We start from the raw sequence: 23,406 nt of genomic DNA, 5'->3' as shown, positions 1-23,406 counted from the left end.
GAGGCCTCAAACAGCTGCTGGCTTCAGACACATCCTGAAATGTGACAGTTTTTGCTAATGCTATTAGTGCTTTTGGAAGCTTTTTCACTGGGGGTCTAGATTGCTGCCTCCTTGTTCTGGGCTGCAGGACTGGGCATGTGTGGACGCTTCCAGGGACTTTTAGCAGCAAAGGCCTAGAGCACACTCCAGCCTTGCTTCCTTGGAGAGGGGCCCTTTTCCCCGCAGATAAGCTGACAAGGAGCGAAACAGTGGCAGATGAGAAAAGAGATGGGCTTTGGAAACATAAGAACTTGGGTTAGAGTCCCAGCACTAGCTCTTCCTGGCTTTGTGAAGTTGGACAAGTGACTTCATCTCTCTGAGCCTCAGTTTCCTTGTGCATAATGTGGAGGTAATAATAACTAAAAACATGCCTCGAGGGGTGCAAATACTGAGTCGAACATGCTGTGGGAAACTCTGCCCAGTGCCTGCCCAATCCCTGCAGCTCAGCACCTTGTGTTCACTGCCTCTTTAGATTGCTGTGTCCCTCCTTTTGTCTGTATGTGTAAGGTGCCCAGACTGTTCACAGTTAACCCACCCAGACCAGCCCCCATATCACCTGGGACAAAGTTAATACACATCATGTCCTGGCCTTGGCAATCTGTAAGGGGTCCGACCAGACCAAACCCACCCCCAGAGAAAGTCTGGGATGTGAAGGATGCAGGGACATGTCTTTGCTGGGGTAGAAAGGATATGTTTGACATTCTTTTTTTATTATTTTTGTCCAAAATCACACTTTTGTACTCTATGTGCATATTTTATATGTGCAGGTGTCCCTCCATATCCATGGGGGATTGCTTCCAGGACCTCCCTCAAGCACCCAAATCCTTAGATTCTCAAGTCCCTTATACAAAGTGGCATAGCATTTGCATACAACCTATGTACATACATCTTTCCATATACTGCAAATCATGTCTAGGTGACTTGCAATATCTAATGCAGTGTAAATACTATGTAAACAGTTGTAAGACTCTATTGTTCAGGAAGTAATGACGGGAAAAAGTCTGTGTTCAGTACAAATGCAATTTTCTTCTGAATGTCTTTGGACTGTGTTTGGTTGCATCTGCTGATAGGGAACCCGGATGCAGAGAGCAAACTGTGCTCTCAGCTACATTGCCCTTTCCTGAGCTTCTCCAGCCTTTTTGCTGGGCGCCTACTTCCACAGCTTGAGCACTGGGGTCTTAATTCCCTGTCCTTGTCTGTAACTGAGAAAGCCCCTTTAGTCTCAGTTTCCTCATTTTCACAAATATAAAGAGGCACTGAGTCCAATGGATACAAAAAGAAAGACATCGATTCTAGCTCTGTCACTTTGATGCAAATGATTTAACTCCTCTAAGTTTTTTTTTTCTCATCTGCAAAATGGGGCCAATACTGCTGGTCTCATACTTGTGCAAGTTAAAAGAAATAATAGACCTAAATCAACTAGACTTCATAAATGATACCCCTTACTATTTGCCATGGTCACCATAGAATTTGATTCTGTGGTGGATCATCATGGGCTACTCTCCTTCCACAGATTATTCAGTGCCTTGAGGCCAGTGTCACATCTTGCTCCTTACTTCTTTCCTTCCTCCCCTTAGTGCTTCAGGTCACTGAAATGGAGGGAAATGGGTGACCCACAGGGAGACTCAGCAGCCCTCACGCCCGCCCTTTCCTCACCCAGGGAGCAGTGGATCCACCTGCAAGAGCAGAGTGGTTACTATCGTTACCCAGGGTGCTTCTCTCCAGAGGCACCATCCAGGTGAAACCTCTTGCCATAGTGGCAGGTGAATCCCAGGTCCTAGAGGGAACACACCACCTGACTGGTGGCCCCAGAGATTCCTGCTGCCTTGACTGAGAAATCCCTGCTGAACCCTTTGCTCAGCTGGAAACGAGAATGTTCTTGGCACTTCTGTCAAGGCAGTAGCCATAGTCCACGCTCCCTGAGGCCCCATGGCCATACTTGGTGGCTCACCACGGGCCAGTCAGCCCACCAGGTCCCTGTCCAGTCCACCCGTGAATGTATTCCCAGCAAGCACTGCCCCGCCCCCTCCAGCAGGGCACAAAGGCATGTTGACGGAGCGTGGCAGTCTCATTTGTAGACTCTATTCATCCAGCAGCCAAGAACGATCTGTCCTGATGCTCACGCTCTCCCCTCGCCCGCCCTTCGCTTTCTGCCCCCACCCTGTCGCCCTTCCCTCTGCCTGGAGAGTGATTTGTCTGTGTTATGGGTAGGCCTGACAAACATTCCACATTAGCAGCTGAGATGTTGTTTGAAATGGGAAAATTGCTGGCAAACTGCTCCATTAGCGGTTCCAGTAACAAATACTCTGTTCCCCCAATGAAGATGAGATCGCGGAGGCACAAATTAATACGACTGTCTCCCCACTCTGCAGCAGGGATTACTCTTCAAGATGAATGGGTTCAGCCCCGCCAGAAATGTGCATCCACTAGATGTAGCCTCCGAGAGAGCCGGTTCCTCCTGCTCTCCCTCTTGCTCCCCTCCACACACCTTTCTCTGTGTCTTCCCAGCTGAGGGCTTAGGGAGCATCCGTGCTAAATTAGGAGGTGATGAAAAGATCTGAACCTTGGGGAGAAGGGAGATGGATGGGGATGAGATCCTGACTCCTCAGCCTGAGCCAGGTGTCATTCATCATCCATAATAGAGTGCCCCTCCTCCCGCTCAGGACCGCTTCCCACCACACCTGTTCCTGGTGACGGAAATTCAGTTGAGAAATGAAAGACTAAAGAATGGGAAGATGCACTTGCTCCCCATGGCTCCTTCTCTTCCCAGGAAGTTCTGGGCCGTGGGCCTGCAGCATCTCATTCTTTCCAGAGTAACAAGAGAAGAAGCCTTTCAGGAAGTCCACAGAGATTCCAGCAGCAGCCCAGAGGAGAGTCCAGTCTGGGTCCCTGGAACCTGCTGGACGTCAGGAAGCCATGCTGGCCCGCGCTGTCTCCTTTGGGTCTCCCTCTCTCTCTCCCTGTGACTTTCTAAGCACTCTGCTTGGTTCCTTCCTCCAGCTCTCTCTGAAGGCAGCTGCCCCCAAAGGCAGCTTCCCCTCCCAGTCCAAACTCCTCCAGGACAGTCTCCCACTCTAGCTTCCCAGAAGACCCTTAGCCCCTGAAGGGTGCTCTGTTTACCGGACACAGCTCTCTGCCCATCGCAGTGTTTGACCTGCCTCCCACAACCAGTCTGTGATGAGAGACACCACCCTGTCCTTGAGCACCAAGGTGAACACAGTGGCCCTCAGGGACCATTTGCTGGCAGGAGGATGGTTAATGGAGTCCTCTGTGCTTTTTTCTAGACGTCTGGAACAGAATTCCATCAGATCCATTCCCGCAGGAGCCTTCACCCAGTACAAGAAGCTGAAGCGAATGTGAGTGGCCACTGGGGAGCACTGGGCCAATGTCTTGGGGCGAGGGGGTGGGGGCGGGGTAATTGGCAAAGTGTAGAAGGCAGCCTGCCCAGAACAGGTCAGCCCTTCCCTGCTGGGCACTCAGCTTTGGACCTGGGCTGCTCTCCTAAGATTGAGAAGTGCCCCATGCACGTTGGAAGGCACAGGAGCTTGGACAATTCGCTCAGAGCCTCTCCCACCAGAACAAAGTAGAATTATCTGTATGGGAGGAAATGGGTCCCCTAAAATCCATACATTGTTAATGTCCTTGGTTTGGTGATGTGAAACCCAGGGCCTCAAGCTTGCTAAGCAAGCATTCAACCCCTGAGCTACAGCTAAAGCTCTGAAAGTAGGAGTTTCAATGAGACATGAGAGTGGCCTGCAGCCGTCTGTCCCACTGTCACCAACATTCCGACATGCATGCAGTCACATAACAAGTACTTGGGAAGTCTCCTGCCCTCAGAGCTTGGGGAGAGCTGTGAACAAAGCTAAGTCTGTACACAGACATGGAGTCTCCACCAAGCGGAGAGCTCAGGACATAATGAACATCAGAAACTGGGAAGAACTAGAAGTGAAAAAGAGAAATAGAAGGAGAGAGAGGACGATGGCTGTGGCCTCTGTGGAGGTGAGCAGTGGCTCAGAGAGGACCCTCCCAGCCGCAGTGCAGGTGAGGGAAAGGCAGGCCAGCTCTCGAGGTGGTCAGGACTGTGGGAGCCCCCAGGCCACAGACAGGACTGTCTAAGTGAAATCAGAAGCCTGGGGGTGTGGCCAATATACAGTCATATGACTGAACCAACACCCCACAACACTGGCCAATCTCACCTCCCTGCTGTATCACACCAGCCCGGGAGACCCCGGCACAGCTGTGCCTTCCTCACCATAGCAGCTTGGCAGCACCATTGTGTCACATCCTCCTTCCCACCATAGTGACAATGTTGTCATCCTTCCCCTCACATGCCAACCTAAACATTGGTCTGTGAGTCACTCAGCACTGGACACGCTGAAGAGAGGTGGTAGGATTCAAAAATGCCATCACAGATACCAAGATTCTGGAGGGAGACCCCTTCCCTTTTGCAGGCTGAGAAATGATTTCGTCTGTCCCGGTCATCAGTGGGTTTCATTCCGCTTACCTGCTCTCTCTGCCCCGCCCCCACACACAGGAAGGAGAGAGGACATGTAGATGTACACATGACTCAACCCTGTTTTTCCTTCCACGCCAGATTAATTCTCTGGTTTCTGGAGTGGGAGTGTATACACTAAGGATCTCTGCTGATTCCTTTTACGTTAAAAATAAACATCCCTGTGGAACAGTGGCATTAGTAGCTTTACCCCCAGATCTCAGGAAGCCAACTTCCCATCTCCCTGGAAATCCAAAGCAAACAAGATTTTCTCTTGGTTCAACTCCAGACGTGGAAACCAGCAGAATGAGCCAGCTCTGAGGGCAGCACCTCCCTCCCAGGGGTAGCATTCCTGCTGGAGAAGCTGGATAAATATCAGCCTTAATATTTAAAACCCGTGGCCATTAATCTCCGGGTGTCCCTGTGCCCCAGCACAGTCTCCATACACCCCCCCAATTTTTAAAGCCCAGCTTGATTATGCAGCCAGATAGTAATTTCAGTGAAAAATGACAAGTTCATCACTGCCGCAACCTATATCTCTTGCATGATTTAAGTCACCGCTCTAATTTTTTGTGAAGTCCAGGTAATTTAGAGCTTGGCTGTGTTTTACCATCCTTTCTCCATCCTATTGGAGTTGCCATGATAAGTGCATTCAAAATTCATGAGACCTTCTCAGTCATGACCTGGAAAGTGATTTTAATTTTTGATCATTCTGGTACTGCTGATATTTATTATGATGCCCTCCCTGCCCCCCAAGGGAATTGTAGTAGGGAAAGAGCCCACTAAAACATTTTTGACTAATAGAACTTCAGAAATCCAGACTGAAATTTAATGGCTTAGGAGAAGCCAGGTCCCAGGTGAGGATGAATTTCAAGTCCCTAAGTATGCATTCCTCCTTGGTGTCCATGACCAATTTATTCCTAATATTTACCAGAAGGAAGTTTCTTCCTCAACTTTCAATGAACTGCATCCTTTTCTAGTCTGTTAACAGCAGATTAACCACAAATGGCTGTGTTCCTACCTATTTATGGTGGTCACTTGGGTATTAAAAAAAAGCATAGCTCAGCAGTAGCGCACTTGCCTGGCATGTGTGAGGCACTGGGTTCGATTCTCAGCACCACATATAAATAAATAAAACAAAGGTCTATTAACAGCACACATATATATGTATTTGTGTGTGTGTGTGTGTTGTTAATAGACCTTTATTTAAAAAATATATTTAAAAAAAAAAAAGAAAGAAAACACTTTCAGGGCCAGGAGCAGTAATGCACGCCTGGTAATCCCAGGGGCTCAGGAGGCAGAGGCAGGAGGACTGAGTCAAAGCCAGCCTCAGCAATTTAGCAACTCACTAAGCAACTCAGTGAGACCCTGTCTCTAAATAAAATACAAAAATAGGGCTGGGGATGTGGCTCAGTTTTCAAGTGCACCTGAGTTTAATTCCTGGTACAAAAAAAAAAAAACACTTTTAGGAAAAAATAGTATCAAGGTAGAGAAACCATCTGTCTGGAGAGAAGAAGGCACTGGAGACTCAGCACAGGTTTCATAGAGCTGATCCTTGGGAGCCTGACACCTGGGAGCCCAGCCTGTGTCGTTTAGCCTGACTGGTGTGTGGAGAGTTCTCCTCAGCTGCATGCTCTTAAGTGGAACAGTCTTCCATGGGCTTCAGAACTTCTAGTGCTTCACATTTAAGTTCCTGGCTTCAGCCTTGTATGCACTTGAAGTTGCCTTCTTTGTTCCAAACAGTCTGGAAAAGCCACTCCCTCTTGGTCATCCAGTTTATAAGCCCCAGGGGATTAAGGTGGGTCTGAGACTGACCAGAGTCTAAAACCCTGTGGTCTAAAATACGACTTGGGGACCACTGACACAGAAATCTGCTGGAGCTTTGTTGACTATGCAAATTTCTGTCCCCCAAACCTCAGCCTACCACATCAGACTCTCCGTGGGTGCATTTGACTAACACCCTAGTGAGGTTTGCGAACCACTGGACAAGAGTGACCACAGTGCTCAGTCAGTTCTAAGGCACTCGCTGTGGACTGCTTCTTCCCAGCACCCCCAGGCTGCTTACTGACTTGCTAAAATGCTGAGGCTGGCTTTGAACTCTCAGTCCACAGCGAGAGGGCCAAGCCTGGCGGTCAGCAACAGCTGGAACCTTCCCCTGTCTGCCTTCCTGTCCCGAACCAGGCATTCTGCATCCATCATAATGAAATATCAGGAAGGGCCTTGACCTGGGTGTCAGGAGACATGGGACACCCACTGTATACCCTAATGACTGTCAAGTCACTGTGGCTCCAGGCCCTTGACCTCAGGGCTGCTGTTTTCTTCCTGCAGAATTAGGAATTGAGACAGTGCACTGATGCATGGAATCTTAAATCCAACTCATGGAAGCAGAGAGTAGGGTGGTGAGTAAAGGCTTATGGTAGAGGTAGGGTGGGGGTGCTGGGAAAATATTACTCCAATGATGCAAAATTTCAGTTAAACAAGAGGAGAAGTTCAGGAGATCTTTTGTGCAACATGGAGATGATGGTTAATGACCACATGCTTGAGAATTGCTGAGAGTAGATTTTGTCACATGTAAGATGTGTATAAGGTGATGCACATAGTTCAAGAGCTTGATTTAGCCATGTTACCGTGAATATATTTTTCAAAACATATTATGCACATAAACATAAACATCCTTTTAAATTTTTTAAGTTGGGGGGAAATGGCAAAGTGACTGCTAGAGTCAATTCCCAACTGAACTGTCTCCCTTTTCCATTCCCCATTCTCCAACACCTCCCTGGGGCATCCTACCCCCGCTGCAGGAAGAGTTGGGGCCAAAAGTCTAATTGTGGGCAGAGAACAATTTGCTGTCACAGAGCTAAAGCAAAAGACTCCCTAGAGCCGGGACTCCCTCTTGTCTGTGAGAGGTCAGAGTGCCTTGAAGGGACATCCCGTGGTCAGGAAAAAGAGTCAGAATAGGCCCTGTTCCTAGTCTGGTGTGAGCAGATCTGCTTGTTTGCCTGAAATGCTTTGCTAGGCAGCCGCGCTGAGGGCGAGCAAGATTAGGATAATCCGGGGAATTTGCTTAAGACCCTTATACAAAAACGGAACGCTGAAGAAAAGCCCCACGTAAGCTGGGGCGTCTGGGTGTGATCTGCGGATTTGTTAGAGGCAATCTCCCCAGCTAAAGGGATAAACGAGGCAGCTGTGCCAGAGAGCTCACATCCTGTGAAGTACCTTTCAACTTACAGCTTTGGAACAGGGAGGCAGAGAGCAGAGGTCTAGGCAAAGGTGTCCTGCACCCCTTTCTAAGGCTATTAGACGGACTAGGGGAACAGCTTGGGGAGGCTCCCCTGCATGTGCTTCAGAGACTGGGAGGCTGGCCTTGCCAGGGGCAATTGCTTAGAATATGCTCCGATGTTCTTTATTCTCCATATCTATTTGTCTCCTCCTTGTTGACCCACCAAGACCCCAGCTCTCCCTCTCCTGAACAAAAGCAAGGTACCATTGATTTATTTTGCTAAAGAAAAAAGAACCAGAGAGGTTTGTTGTTGCAGGAAATTGGAGCATCTCTCCTTCCAGTGACAGGAGCCCAAAGGCCAGCCCTGAGCTAATGACTCTGAGGGAGAGAATTCCCCTCAGTGAAGAGCCATTAGCAAGGACCAGAGACCAGGAGCTCAGAAGTCCCCAGGCAGCTTAAAGCAGGCAGCCTGAGGGCATCTGAGAAGGAGGTGGGGCAGGAGGGCAAGGAGGTTCCTCTGCACCTGAGAGGCCAGGTTAGCCTCCCAGTGGCCCAGTGTTTGGAGAATCCTTCCAACACAGCCACCCACCAGCTCTGGACTAGATCACTTCCGTGTGCTTTCTCCCAAGGGAGGAGCACTCCAGCAACAAACCCTACCTCAAAGGCGTCCACTGAATATCCCATGATGTGCTTATATCAGGGCCTGGAGGACACATGGAACCAGACAGAGGCTTAGGTCCTTCTTCAAAGCCGCCTCTCAGTTAGGGAGGAAAGGTCAGTGGGAGACAAAATGACAAGGTCTTCCTGGGAATTAGCGAGCACATGCCCAGGTGTGAGGCAGGAAGGTGATGCCTGTGGTTGGGGAGGCTGGTTTCTCTTTCATTTGTCACTAATGCTTGATAATAAGACCTAAGCCAAAGCTCTAAATGCAGCTTTGCACCAACAAAGCGAGGCCACGCGGTGCCCAGCCGCAGGTTGCAGCAGAGACTCTGAGGGGAGCATTCTGTGGCGAGGGAGACTGGTACAAGGGCAGTGCCTTCCACTGGGCAGGGAAACAAGTGTTCTTGAGGCGCCTTCTCCTGCACTGTGAATAAATGCATGGCTTCATTGATCAACTGATCCTCACCTTTTGAATGCCCGAGCTGCCCAGTCCGTACGTAGAGGCGGCAGCTCTCACACCTTCAAGCTGCGTTCTCAGACTCTCCCATTAACATTTCCAGAGACATCAGCAAGAATCAGATATCGGACATAGCTCCAGACGCCTTCCAGGGCCTGAAGTCGCTCACATCGCTGTAAGTGGGGCTGGGGGCTGGGGACAGAGGGCAGGGGGCTGGGGACAGAGGGCTGGGGGTGGGGTGGAGGTGGGGGTGGGGACTTATCTTTTCCAGGAGGTATTCACCCAGCTTTATGCTCCCCTACACACTGTGGCAGCCTGGCAAGAGAAACAAATATTTCTTTGAGAGAAATTGATCTTGGGGAATATTTCTACAACTCAAATGCATTATTTTTATTGATTAAGTGCCCGGCGGCTTTCCCGGTTATTGGCTTCTAATTCGAATGCATCTTTGCCCCTGTCCTCGCTCCCCCACCTACCGACACGCCGCAGCAGGGCTGTCTCTGGGGACAGCAGGAGAGGATGGTGACCGTGTCTGTTACCAAGAACCCCTCGCTTCCAGCCCCTCCCCTTCATGTGGCCCTGCTGAAGGACAGACTCTTCTCCTTCTGCTAATTTGGGTGTTTTTCTCGAACCAACCTGGTGGCTGCTGCTCTGAGATGATGTCCATGCCATCCTACTGCCCATAGGTGTCCATTTTGGAGCCAAAGCCTCACCAGCAAGGGCCATGAGACACACAGGCACGGGAAGGGGATTCCTTTAATGGCTCTCCACAGTGGCTTCCTCAATGGACACTGTTTATATCGTCTGGTGGACTGTTCCCCTGCCTCCCGAAGCCCAGGGCCACAGGGGGCCCCTCAGAAGTAAACGGGCCATGTTCCATCTCTCCGTGCAGCAGTTTGCCTGATTCCCAAGTAAGGAGGTGACCAGCTCACATTCCCCACCTGACCCCATCCCGTTGTGTGGCCTGGGGACAGGGAATCGCTGGGGTGGCTGCTGCTGCCTGTGGAGTAAACTAGCTTCATGTACCAGAACACAACATCTTTCTGGGATTTCAAAGCAGGGCAGTGTGTGGGAACGGTGCCTGTTTGTCGTGCTGAAGACCACAGGGGAGAAGCAAGAGAGGGGCCTGCCACCGTGGTCCTACCCCTACCTTCCCGTCCCCCTTTTCTGCCTTCCCTCAGCTGGGATTTAGGAACCGTCTGAAAACAATTGCCCAACATGAGATGGCACACCACTAAGCCCATGTGACAATGTGTCCTGGGTGTGGTTGGCGCCAAATGGCTCTCACCTCCAATGTAGTCATTCATCCATCCAGCACGTGCCTGCCATGTCCTGAACAGTGACACAGGCACCGAGACGATGGCCTCCTGGAGCTGAGAGTTGAACATCCACATATCCATGCCCAGCTCAGGAGTGGCCACTGTGAAGGGCCAGAGGGCCTCTACCCACCCTGCTCAGACACCGCTTCAGCAGGCATTAACTAGGTCACACCCTGTCCTAGTCTCAACTCTAGGGACCCAGCCGTGAGCAAGTCACCACACCCATGAAGCTTGTGTTAACGGGAGGAGGTAAAAAAAATAAAACAGGATAAAATAATAATAGATATGTTAATAATATAACAGAATAAGGACCAGTGCTGTGAAGAAATAAAATAGGGCAACAGGTTGTAAAAAAAAGAAAAACGAAATATTTAGAAGCCCCCAGAGAAAGAGGTTTGAGCTTAGACCAGAAAAGCCAGGCAGGTGCACACACAGGTGCCCCTGAGGTGGCACACAGGCTGGTCCCTTGAAGCACAAGGACAGTGGAAGGACCCACCCCCAAACCCCCAGTCCCGCCATCCACCAGCTCTGCCCCATTAGAAGTCCTGACGTCCACCGAGACGAGCAGACAGTGGCATCACTCCATTGGCACAGCGAGCGGTGGGACATTAATATGAATTACAAATGCGAGTCTGAGCCATCATGCTGACTTCTATTTAGTCATTAATTTGTTGAAACATTAATGAAACACACCCGCAGGCTGCTGGGGACACTCGCTCTTTACTCCAGTGGCATCTAGAAATGGGGGGTTTGCTCTAACACTTCCATTTTCCATTTCCTCACCCTAATATTTTGGCTCTTCAAATGAGTGTCACAGCCTGGATTTGTGGTCAGAGTGGAAATTGAATGTTTCCCTCATTCTGTCACCTTGGGGCCCCGGGGGGGGACTTTTTTAAAAGCAAACAAACCAAACCTTCCTTGGCTCAGTTGCTTGGAGAGTGACAGAGACAAGTCTGGACAGGAGACAGAAAGTCTGTGACCAGGGAAGTGCAGGAGCCAGGAGGGTCTCCTGGGCACCTGTGCTGAGGAGCAACATGACCCAGGCCCAGAGACCCTCTGGGTACAGCAAGGCAGGAGGTTCCTTCCCCAGGCCTCACAAGGCGCCCATGATGGGGCCTGGGAAGAGGAGACAGCAGCATGAGACCCTGTGGGCCTGACAGAGAAGCAAAGGGTTCTGAGTTACCAGGTTCCTGGATCTCGAGGACTACCTTAGGAGTGGGAAGGAGCAGCTTCCATCGCTGGGAGACAACAAAGCTCCTCCGCTTTTCCTGCCAGCCAGTCCTAGGCCCAGCAGTCCCTGTGCCATCTGGAGATGACCCCAGAGAATTCCTAAAAGGAATTCCTAGGATGCAGTGGAAGATCTAGAGGAAGCAGTCTGTAGGCTGGGCTCAGCCTGACCGGTCCCCCTGGAAGCAGGCTGGCCAGCCTCCCCCACTGCTTGTCTACTGCAGGGCATGAGTCATGTCCGCAGCTCGGGGAGACACCCCCAACAGGCTGCCTCTGTTGTGAATAATTTGTTGGGCCGGGCTGCCCAGGAGTGAAGTAGGATGGATCCTATCTCTCCTGGCTCCAGGGCGGCCTGCTCTGGGCTGCGTTTGTCCAGCTAATGCCCAGAAGAGATGAGGTGGGTTGGGGAAGGAGGTGACCTGCGATACTATGCCAGAATTGGCCCCACTGATGATGTCCCATAAGAGTAGGTTACGGTGGCCTCACATCATGGTGACAGCTGCCATCTGCTCTCTTCCAGGGTACTCTACGGGAACAAGATCACTGAGATTGCCAAGGGACTCTTTGACGGATTGGTGTCCCTGCAGCTGCTGTGAGTAGGAACCTTGTCACTGTTTGCATCTCTGTTTGTAGGCCACGGCCTGAAAACGGTGAGCCGTGCTCTGGAGAGTTCTTTTGCCTTTGTGCACTGTAAGGAAAGACTCCTGAGCTGCCCGTTCCTCACCTCCATTCCCGCCTTTGGTGAACGGAGAGCCAGGGAGTTGGCAGAGGGATGCTAAGGTCAATGTGCACAAGAGTGACCCAGGCACGAGTTCCTAACCACAAGTTTGGGGCTAGAAAGTAAGAAAGAGTTGGATCTTCCCAGAGGAGTTATCTTGCAAAGGAAGGGTAAGAATTGAGAGAACTAAAACATTCACAGGCCAAATTCTGATATGGAAGCCAAAGCAGAGCTGCTGTAGACATCCTTGGAGAAGGATGGGTGTGGGCTGAAATAATTAGAGAAGAGCATAATCAGTCACCGCTGTGACTATCTGGGTAAGCTATGGCTGAATGGGAAAGAGTTTATTTAATTTAAAGGAAGATTTGTTGCCTTGAATGTTGAACTCTGGATTATTTATTTGCATTTATTTCATGCTGGTCATCTGAGCTTAAGTGTTTGAAGAAGATAATTGGACTCTGATATGGAAAAGGAAGGAAAGGAATTCAGCTTATATTTTAAGATTTTATGATGAAGGCGCGTCATCTCTGGCTTGTAATTAGATAGCTGTTGCATCTACATGTGGTAGTGTGGGTGTGGGACTGTATGGGGTGTGCATATGTGCGCGTATCTGCTCTGTGACTGTCATAATTCCTACTGGTATTGGGAACTGATCTCAAATATCCTGAGAGCAGTGGAGAATACCAAGTCTCAGAGAGGTCAATGGCTCCCCTTTAGTCACACAGCAAAATAGATGTGGAAGAGTAGAATAGAATTTGCATAGCCATGTGGCTCAGAAGCTCCCAGCCTTCCTAATAGCACATGGTGTGTTTGCAGAGTGTGCAGATAGTTAGGTGTGTGTGACTACATCTTCCTTTTATAGTCACAGGCAGTGAGGAAGAGGTCTGAGCCTTCTCTGCCTCCCATGTGCAGTTAAGAGGGGCTGTGGTTTGGGTTTGCAGGCCAGGAGTCAAGCTGGATCTCCGGGTGGGCGGGAGGCAAAGGAGCAAAGGCTTTTCCTCCAGCCTTTCCCATCTTGTACTTTACTGCTTACCCTTCCCATGTCCTTCAAGACTCGGCCCTGGACAGGTCCTCCTATGACAACACAATGATGTGAGTCAGGTTGGGATGAGATGCCCTGCCAGTCTGTGGGCAGCAGATCCATCAAGCTTGTGTGGCAAAGCTGAAAACCAGAGAGGACAGTCTCTCGGCACCTCCTGTCTCATTCCTTATGTCTCTATGTGGGCATTTCTTATTCCAAGGTCCCAGCCTTCAGTGGGCCTTCAAGGCTATTTTTTAGAATGGCAGGCTGGGCTCTGCGGGGAGCTGGGAGTTCCACAGATGGTGTTCTCTGCTCATGGCAAAGAAGCTGTGAGTTATAGCTGCTACCACAAGACTGGCTAACTGCAGCCATCAATGCCCCAGAAGAAGAGTAATAATACACCCGCCTAGAGGTATATATGGGGGTGTACCCCCCAGGCTGGTGTGATGCCCTTTTATCAGGTGTGTGTGTGTGTGTGTGTGTGTGTAAGGAAACTGCCCTGGCACCCACTAGGAGGCATGGGGTGGCCATCAGTGCCCAGCACAGTGAATGGCATGAGTCACAGACTCCATACAGTCATATTTTAAAAGAAAGTCAGTGTGTCTCAGCTCCAAGCTAACATGCCAGTAGGTTTCTAGAACCAGCAGGACTTTGCCTGGGCTGGGCAGTTGGCTCCAGTTGTGTGGCACCATTTTGAGCAGATGGCATTGACTAGCTGGGGGTAAGAACAAAGCATCCTGGTCTCAAGGAGACCAGAAGTTGACACAACTCAGATGGCTTGCTTTCCAGAAAGAACCAGCGGCCGTTGGTTTTGACCTGGTGCTGAGCAGCTGGAGAGCAGGTCCTGATTAGATCTGACTCCGAGTTCAGCCAGCGTGATTGGATTTCTCCTGGTAGACCAGAGATGCTCTGATAAGGCTCCATAATTCCCTCTCCTTTGACTTGAAGGCTTTTTGTCAGAGGTTTGTCCTTTTTCTTCCCTCTCCACCTCTCAAATGATTGACGGATCACTAAGCGGAGCTGTCTCTGCCACAGAAGTGGTCCTGAACCTTTCCCTTCCGGCACTCACTGTGACGCTAACAAGTAGGCGCATGAGAACTGGTTGTGCTTCCCCCACCCTGCTTCCTCCCCATTTTTCTGGACTTTTCAGCCATTTCTCCCAAAATGCCCAGTCTATCATGTACCCAGCCAGCCCCCTGGGGTGGTTTTCTTGGCCTGTTCCTGTGTACAGGTGGCCAACACTAATAGTAGAATATTCCAGAGTTTCTCAGCAGCTGCAGCAAAAGTATCTATACAAACAAGTTTCCACCAGCCAGGGAATCCAGGAGGTGCCCCTAAACTGATGCCCTGCCTGGAGACCCACAGGGCTGCCTCCTTCAGTTTAGTCCCAAGGTCTTAGAGCTCAGAGCAACCTCAGAACTCCAAGCCTCCCAGCTGGCTGGTGCAGAGTCCCTCCCGTGCCTCCTCTGACAAATCCTCCTGTCACCCCTTTGCAGATGGTTTCTGTGATAAGTGCTCACTGCGTATTTGGAAGTTAGAAAGTACTTTCTTACACTAAACCTTTTCCTGGCTTCTGGGAAACTCAAAAGTCTGTCGTCATTGTCTTCAGATGTTTGGAAATAGCCACCATGTCTGCCTGTAATTACTCCTACACATGCTCGTTTCCTGCAGGCATTCACGGTATGAACACGTATCTGTTGTTTATTACCACCAATGTTTATTGACTTTGGGGGATGCAAGATAATCTAGCATCTTCCCCCCTTAAAACAGGCTGCTAGGAAGTGACCTGGGTGCCCATTTGGACAACAGGAAGGACATTTAGAACTGAAACACCCCACGTGGATATGTCCCAACCCACAGTTAGAGCAGCATGGCTCATGGGGCAGTCGCTCCCAACCCCATCTCCTCTGTTCCCTCCCCGACCCCAGGCTCCTGGGCTCCTGGGACATCTGTGGAGATGGTGGCCTGAGTGGGGGTAAGCTGGCGTGCCCTCGGGTCCCTCGCCTCACAGCTCAGAGGCTAGAACCAGGCCCAAAGCAGGGAAAGTGGTCAGCATGGCACTGAGCTGTCATTCCCGCCTCTGATGGACAGCTGCAAGCTGTGCTGTCACAGCTTTCCCCAGGGAATGCAGAGCATTCATTCAGTGCCCACTGATTACATGGCGTGCCCAGGGGAGTCACCCACCAGGGCGGAGGGTGGCCACTGAGGTGGAAGCTTTTCCACCTGCCCCAGGAGGTTTGACACTGAACCAGGCTCTCTTTGGGCTGGAACAAATTAAGGCCACCCCACCTGTTGTTCCATCTTCTTGGAAGGCAGACAAAACCATTTGAGGCTCTTGGAGTTTGCCAAGCAACATGGCAGTTCCAGAGCAGTGAACAAAACCTCACTCCATATAGCTCACTTTCCCCCACCAGCTGTTTCACACGAACCACTCCCTCTTGCTCCCGATCATAGGAGTAGCTATTACTGGATTCCTGATACACTCCAGGACCTGTGCTGGACAATTTCGTGCCCCTCATCTTATTTAATCTTTACAACAATACTAAGAGGAAGGCATTAACAAAAGCCCTATTTTACAGAGGGGGAAACTGAGGGTTCAGTAACCTGGCATGGTCACTCAGCATGGAGGGAGCCAGGATTGGAACCTGGGCAGTCTGAGAGTCCATACCCTGACCCACAAAACATCCTTCCAGAGACCTCTTCTGACCCAGACATGGGGAGGTATGCAGAGCCAGTTTTGCCAAATGCAGAAAAGGAATTCCCAGCTGGCTCAAGCCCAGAAGAAGCTGCTGCTGAACCATTGATCTGTTCCTCTTATTGTGCCTCAGTTTCTACCCTGGGCTGCTGTCTGTGGGAACTTGACCTGGGTCACTGTCATCCTCCTGGGGAGGGGTGTGCCCTGAGCCCCATGGGAGGCAATTGGGGAGCCCTTGTTCATGGAAATGGCTGGGTTGGGATGAGAGAATCCCTCCCGCAGTGGAAACAGACCCACTTGGTGGCGCGTCCCTGAGAAGGGGCTTTTCCCTCTCATGAGCCTGGTGTATTCTAAGGAAAGCCTGGGAGACCTAAAGTCTGTTATGGTCATGTGCCCTCCTATGTCCCTGGAGTAGAAGGAGGTCCTGTTATTCAGACAGGCCACCGAGTGGCTTTGCTGTTTCCTTCACCTCAGGAATCACCCTGACAACCCACAGCCCATAATAACAGTGCAGCCATCATCAAGACAGAAGGGAGGAGTTATCTCCGCCCCTAAGTGGTACTTGGGGAGCTCCTCCTGTTTCCTCTCATGAGCCGCACGATGTGGTCTAGAGCATCTTTTCACAGCAAGAGAAGGTTCTGGTCAGGGTCAGAGTCATAGATAGGATAACTCCAGACATCTCTGAGTTCCTCCCCATGCCCAGTAAGTCACTAAAAGTGGGAAAACATCCCCATATTAGTAGAAGGATGAGAACAATGTTCTTAGGTCAGAGTGGTCCTTAGTACATTTAACGGATAAAGAAATGTGGGATGGCAGAGGGCTGGTTCTAGAAAACTAGACAAGAGGGAGAGCACATTAATAATGGAGGGCTGGCTCCGCCCCCTGCCATGTGGTCAGGAGGCCAGAGGAGCCAAGACCGCACTGACCCTTCATGCCCATGTGAGATGGTGCAAGAGACACCCAGAGAACTTTCTTCCTAATAACGAATAGACTTTATAACCTATTCTTTAAACATTATTCTCCCTCTGGAGGAGCCAGAAGGCCATGAGCTTCATTGCTCCATGTACCTGCACCCAGTGTCTATGAGACAGAATCTGACTCCCAGCCTGATTTTAGGAGAAGGAGGTCCACAGAGCTTTCCCCTGGCAGGTGCTTGGGACTGTCTTCCAGGACCTTTCCTGGAATAGCTTTGCCCCTTCTCCTGGATAAGGGCCTCTGTGCTCTTTCTTGGCACCAATTTCCTAAGAAGACTTTGCACTTCAGAGTTTGGAATAAGCTCTTGGCGTCTTCAGACAAACACTACATAAAGAGGAAGAGTAACATCAGCAATGGTTCCACAGACCACAGCATGTGTGAGAATATAAATACCACCCAGAATGACAGCTTTGGGCCACCAACTCCACATGTGGATGGCTGTAGCCGCCAGGGTGATCTTAATGCAATCCATTATTAAAACTGACTCCAGATGTTTGGACTTTTCACACCCTGCAGCCAAGGCCTGTGAGCTCCAGAGGCATCTTCACTGAGGATGGGCTATGAGCAAGCCATCTTCTGCCTTTGTGAAGAGACTGGTCCCAGTGGGCATGTTTTACAGATCTGAATGGACTCATTTCTGCCTGTAGTCCATCTCTCCCTGGGCCCTGAATGAGAAGCTGCCACTATTCGGCTTTTTCTGAACAATCCCCTAGCAGTCCACTCCCCTAGCAGGACTTGAGTGGTGAGAGCCCTTCCTGGCCCAGACTCCAGGCATTTCCTTGCCTTCTTCATCTCCCACTTTGTGAACCTCTGCAGGTGCCCTGCCCTGCTCTTCCTGAAGGCAATGCTCTCAGCAGCGTGGTTGGTGGGTCAAGGGGCCGTGTGCTAGCACCTTTTGACATGGAGCATATGTGGAAGCCAGAAGTGCTGTGCAAAGAGAGGGTGGCCGTGTGGCTCAGAGCGAACCCAGAAATACCTTCAGAAGGGAGGCATTGTACTCCGGCTCCCAGCAGCGCTCTTGCACTTCCTATTGGGAGTTGGCCCTTCTTGTTCTGTAAGCTGATGGAGGAGCCACAAAGACATTGCCACCACCTCTGCCCATAACATTAGGTGGCTCCCACCATCCCGTCATGAGAGGGAGGACAGGGTAGCATAATGGTTGGTGTGAAATAGCATGGGTTTCAACCCACCACTTACACATGGGACTCTGCACAGTTACTTAGGCTCTCTGAGTCCTAGAAGTGTCATCTGTCAAATGGAGATAGCACTCAGCACCTAGGGCTGTGGGGGCTTCATGGAATTCATCCAGGGCAGTACCTGACCTTTCAAGTGCTTATCCCGTGTTACCATGCTGGTTAGGCACCCCAGCCGCTCCCTCTTTTTATTTATATGACCTCTGAGGTTCTTTTAGGAGATAGGTCTGGGAACATATGGCCCCAGAAGACAGTAAACTGTGCTTCTGGAGATATCTGCAAGCACAGAACACCCCACACTGACTCACTGGACTCTAGCAGAGCAGGCTGATTGATACCTACAGGTGCCGACATTTCCTGTTGGAATACCAGGAAGCCCCTGGGACAAGGCAAGCTGGACCATGCCCTTGTGGATGAAGGGTGCTCTGTCTCTGCCTTGTCCTGCTCTCCTGGGCTGCCAGAGCACACTGAAAACCCAGGGTCTGCTTCCCCACTGGCACTCAGTGATCCTCATGAGTATAAGACACTCGACACAGAGCCTGCTACCGGTGTCAGTGGCAGCTTGGTGACCAACCAATCAGTCAGCTGGACTGATGCCTTTGTACTCCCAAGAGGCAAGCGGAGTCTCCCAGACTGACACACCTTCATCCACCTGAATCATGCCAGGTGCATCCTAAGGGCAGCCAAACAGACGTCCCAGGGACAGGGAACACGGAAAGGAGAACACATGGACGTCAGGCAGTGGATGAGAGATGAGCTTCCACGTCCACCAGGCTGGAGCTTGTCTTACTGCAGGGTGACCTTGATCAAGTCCGTCACCACTCTGACCCCCAGCATCCTCATCAGAAAAATGAAGATAATCATAGTGCTATCATGAGGGTTAAATAAAACGGCTCATAGAGAGTGCTTTGGAAAATGCAGGACTGCACACAGCCATGTGGGCTCTAGAGATTAGTCTGTGTCATTATCATCGTTTCACACAGAAGTTCCAGCTCTGCTCCTCATGGGGGAGAGCCAGGACAGATGGAGCATTCCAGGGGATCCTAAGCGTCCCAGCATCCTACTCCAAAGAAGAATCCATCCCGCAATCAAAGAGGGAGGCCTGGGTTGAGGCCCTAAGAGCTGCTGAATGGTTCAACATTTCCTGGCAAGGTGGCACACCTTTCAAATACAGATGGAGTGTCTCCAGTTCCAAAGGCCAAAATGCCCCAGGATCAGAACCTTTTTGATGGCTGCAATGATACTACAAGTGGAAAATTCCACACCTGATCTCAAGTGATAGGTCACAGTCGATACAGAGGAGCACTAAAAATACTACGCAAAATTACCTTCAGGCTCTGTGGAAAAGGCACACGAGAAACCTCAGTGAGTTTTGCGTTCAGACTTTAGACCCCAAGATGTCTGTTATTATTTATGCAAATATTCCAAAATCTGGAAAAAAATATCTAAGACCCTGAACACTTCTGGTCCCCAGCATTTTGGACAAGGGCTCTACATGCCATGGCTTTTCTGTTTGCTCCACAGCACGGCGCCTCATAAATCCCCTCCAGCTCTCGTCCATGGGCCAGATAGCTCAGCGCTGGTGGAACCCGCCTGAGATGAGTCACTGCCAGCTTCCTGACACAAGAGAGGGCAGAGGGACAGGCTGTTAGATCTTGCTGATGCTGGGGATCAGCAAGGCTGTCCTCAGCATCTAATTCTCGATAAGCAGCTTAATTTTATCTCTCCTACACCCACGCGTCTCACCGAGGGAGCCAGGCAGCCTGGGAGAGAGTGAGTGACCAGGAGACTGCGCCCTTTTCTGTTTTCTTTCGCTGCCTGCTTTGTGAGCTCTGTACCTTGTCCTTTCTTTGCCTAGAAATTCTGCCAGCCCGGGTCCTTGTGATGTCTTGCATCTTTGAAATGACATCCCGTGTGGGGAGATCTAGGAGCCGCAGGGGACAAAGCAGCACAGGGATGAGAGCAGGAAGCCTGGATGGGCCTGAGGGGTGCGGAGGTTGCCAGGGCCAAATGCAGTTTGGGCAGACATCCAGGGCAGGTCTGAGTTGTCACTTCTCTGTCCCTGTGGCCATTCTCCTTGTCCAGGCTCTAACACTCCCCAGGACCAGGTTCCACAGCGGGCTCATGAATCAGTTCTGAGGCCTCAAAACATCATGCTACTCGGGCCAGAAGGTGAAGTCAACTAGTGAAGGGCACCAGTAGGGAGCAGTGGGCACTGTCCGGCAGAGGGCCTGTGTCCCTCCTACAGAGGGCAGCCAGGCACAGCTGCCTCCAGTGGACTCATTGCCAGAGCTTCTGGAAAATTTTTTCAAGAGAAAATAGAAATCCAGTGTGTGTGTGTCTGTGAATGTGTTTTGCTTGAAATTTCCCAACTTTTAAAACACAGGAAAGGTCAAGTTTTACATAGATTTGTTTGCGGCATGTTGCATATGGTGCAAGGAGGGCTCTCCCATGCATCGGAGAAGCTGGCCTGGTTTCTTTACTGAGTGGTTCAACACCTCCCGGCAAGGTGATGCACGCAGAAGGCCCTTAGTATTAAGATTTGGAACAAATCATTTACCACCCACTTTTTTTCCCCTTAAACAAAACAAAAAATTATGTGTGTGAAGAATGCATTCCTGGTGAGTGCTTGGCCCTATGGGGTCTGCTGGATTTTCTCCGTTTCTCTGCTCCACGGAATCCTCCTTCAAATGTCCCCAAGACAGCATGACCTTGACTACGATTCAATACACAAAGCACAGGAAATTCTTGAGGAAGATGCTGCAAAAGGGGAGACAGATGGGCCGGGTGGATGAGGCATTGTAAGAAAAAGAGCGAACCCTCTGGAGACCTGGTTATCATAAACCACAGCCAGCAGGCCGCCCGAAACACCCGTGACCTTGAACAACCCTGGCCACCTCTGAGCTCCAGTTTCCTCACCTGCAACTTGCCCGGGTAGCTCTGCCCATCTGCCCAGGTTACTGGGAGAAGCATGGGGCGTGAGGAGGACAGGGAGACTATTCTGCAAACGTGAGCTTTTCCCACTGCAAGGCAGGAGGACATCTGTGCGGACCCCAGGGACTTTGCCCATTATTAGCCAGATTAAACAGGCAGCTCTTCCACTTGCCACTGTGACAGCTGCCTGCTTCCTGCACAGGGACCCCTGGGAGAGGTGGCTCGGATGGCTTAGCTCCCCGGGGCAGCCCCACCATTGCTGAGGCCCGTCCCCCTGGGTTCTGTTGTCAAGGGACTCCTGAGGCACAACAGCCCATTAGGAATCTCAGGGTCATTCCCCACCAGGGAGGCTCTAAGCCAACCTTGAAAACTGGAATTTTAAAAATTCACCATTTTTGCTCTTGGGTAGCATTCCTCCTCCCTCCCCACCACTGTCGTTCAAGAGGAAGTGAGAGACGATTTTACACTGACTTCAAGGGCACAACTGGCCAGTCTAGGATGAAGAAGGAAATTCTTAGCACTCCAATTTGGTTGGCTTGCCAGGTGCCTCTGGAATTCTCCTATGGCATCCGCTGCACCAGGGTCTCACCCAGAAGGCAGCTTCCCGTGAGGCTTTGGGGGTGTGGAGGGAAGGATCTGAAGAGAAAAGCAGCACAGTGGGTCCCCAGTTCAGGGAAAGCTGATCCTGGGGAAACCAGTGCCCCTGTGGAGGAGGGACACCCCCAAGGTTGCCTCTGGAGTTGGCAAGTTTCTTGATAAAGAATAAGCCCCAAGAATTAAGGGAGAGATGCAGTGGGGTTCACTGCCATGACGGAGCCGTCAGTCTTATTCTGAAGGCAAATGATAAGTAAGAAAAGAAATCACCCTAAAATCACAAGTCAAGGTGACTCCTGAAGGGCTGTGAGAGGCAGCATCGGGGGGTCCCAGCTGAGATGGTCAGCCCAGCCTCTCTGAGGAGGTGACATTTGAGCTCAAAGGCAGAGGAGGAGGAGAAGCCAGGTTTGCTGAAAGAGGGTCACAGGACCTGAGCTAGATGCTGAGGAGCAGGGAGGAAGCGGGCAGCCGGGGAGCTGAAGGGGGGGCTGGCATGATGTGCACGAGGGCAGGGGTCAGGCCACGCGGGACTGCATGGACCTGTCCTCTGCGTGAGTGAGAGAGAGGCCGTGTGCGTGCCCGTGGCTGCACGTGGCTTCGGGCTTTCTGGTGGGATGACCTGTGACTCTCACCAGATTTCCAGTGGAATCAATGATCCAAAAGAACCCTGGCAACTAGAGCTTTAAAATGATTGCGCCAAATGATTGTTTTTCTTTTCCTGGAAGCTCGGAATTCTAAAGCAGAAAGTTCAAGGCACAGGTCCCTTTCAGGTCTCCCTGCAGCGAAGGGCAAGTGCCAGGTGGCAGCATGTGACACAGGCTCCGTGGGGAAGCCATGCAAGTGCCCAGGCGTGGTCAGCCAGGGTGGCCAGGCACACAGCCCTCCCTCTCTCCCCCTGGGTGGCTGTAGGAGCTCAAGACTGCAGGGATGAACGATGGCCACTCTGCAGCCTGTCCCCTGCAGGCACAGCCTGTGCACTGCTGATAATGACTGGGGCTGGCGAATCACGGCCTCTTCTGTTTGCAGCCTCCTCAATGCCAACAAGATCAACTGCCTGCGGGTGAACACCTTCCAGGACCTGCAGAGCCTCACCCTGCTCTCCTTGTACGACAACAAGCTGCAGACCATCAGCAAGGGGCTCTTCGCCCCTCTGCAGTCCATCCAGACACTGTGAGTATGCTGCCAGGTTCTGGCGACCCTAGGCGCCCGGTAGCAGAGAACACCCTGATGAGGCAAACTCACACGCTCAGCATGGCTGGGCTGTCAGTGAGAGTGGAATGATAAGAACCAGGAGCTGGCCATGTGACATTCAGGCGACTCATCACCACAAGGAGCACTTGCCCTGTTTAAAGATGTTTACATCTCACAGCAACCCTAGGGTGTAGATGCTAGTATTATCCTCAGTTTATATATGAGGAAACAAAGGCACAGAGAGGTTAAGTAATTTACTCAAGGTCACACAGCTAGTTAAAAAGCAGGATTTGAATCCAGGCAGAGAAGCTGAGCACAGCTGCTGTGTTCTGAGCAGGTGTCATCCCTGTTGATGACTCATTTCTGCCTACCAACAGAAACCTGCAAAACTAAGTGTCTCGTAGAGACTCTGGAAACACTTCTTCCTCACTGGGAAGTACATTCTGGGCACCACAGATGGGTATAAATATTGCAAGTGAGTAGATCATATCTGAGTCCAGATCTCAGCCCATGTTTTTAATGGCTCCAGCTTCAGGCTTGGACCCCAGCTCCAGGCCTGCAGTGAGCCTGGGGCTCCTGAAGACCCCACGAGTCACTGGCACACATTATCCTGTAGTCAGAGGCAGAAACCCATCCAGGGCAAGAGCAGCTGCTGTCTGTTGAATACAGAG

At 50.9% G+C, this 23,406-nt stretch overlaps 1 protein-coding gene across 1 annotated transcript in view; it reads left to right on the top strand.

Annotated features, from left to right (window-relative positions):
* The window catches only part of Slit3 (slit guidance ligand 3), a 579,279-nt gene that overhangs the window by 468,967 nt on the left and 86,906 nt on the right, over nt 1-23,406 (top strand). Inside the window, exons 10-13 of the mRNA XM_046421334.2 lie at nt 3,324-3,395; nt 8,972-9,043; nt 11,935-12,006; nt 22,571-22,714. Coding sequence (XP_046277290.1) covers nt 3,324-3,395; nt 8,972-9,043; nt 11,935-12,006; nt 22,571-22,714 — 360 coding nt within the window. The remainder of the gene's footprint in view (nt 1-3,323; nt 3,396-8,971; nt 9,044-11,934; nt 12,007-22,570; nt 22,715-23,406) is intronic.

Source organism: Marmota monax, unplaced genomic scaffold (genome assembly GCF_021218885.2).
Source record: "Marmota monax isolate L192 unplaced genomic scaffold, Marmota_monax_Labrador192_F-V1.1 WCK01_AAM20220418_F8-fsc00084, whole genome shotgun sequence".
Classification (NCBI taxonomy): Eukaryota; Metazoa; Chordata; class Mammalia; order Rodentia; family Sciuridae; genus Marmota; species Marmota monax.
This window is presented reverse-complemented; position numbering and strand designations above follow the sequence as displayed.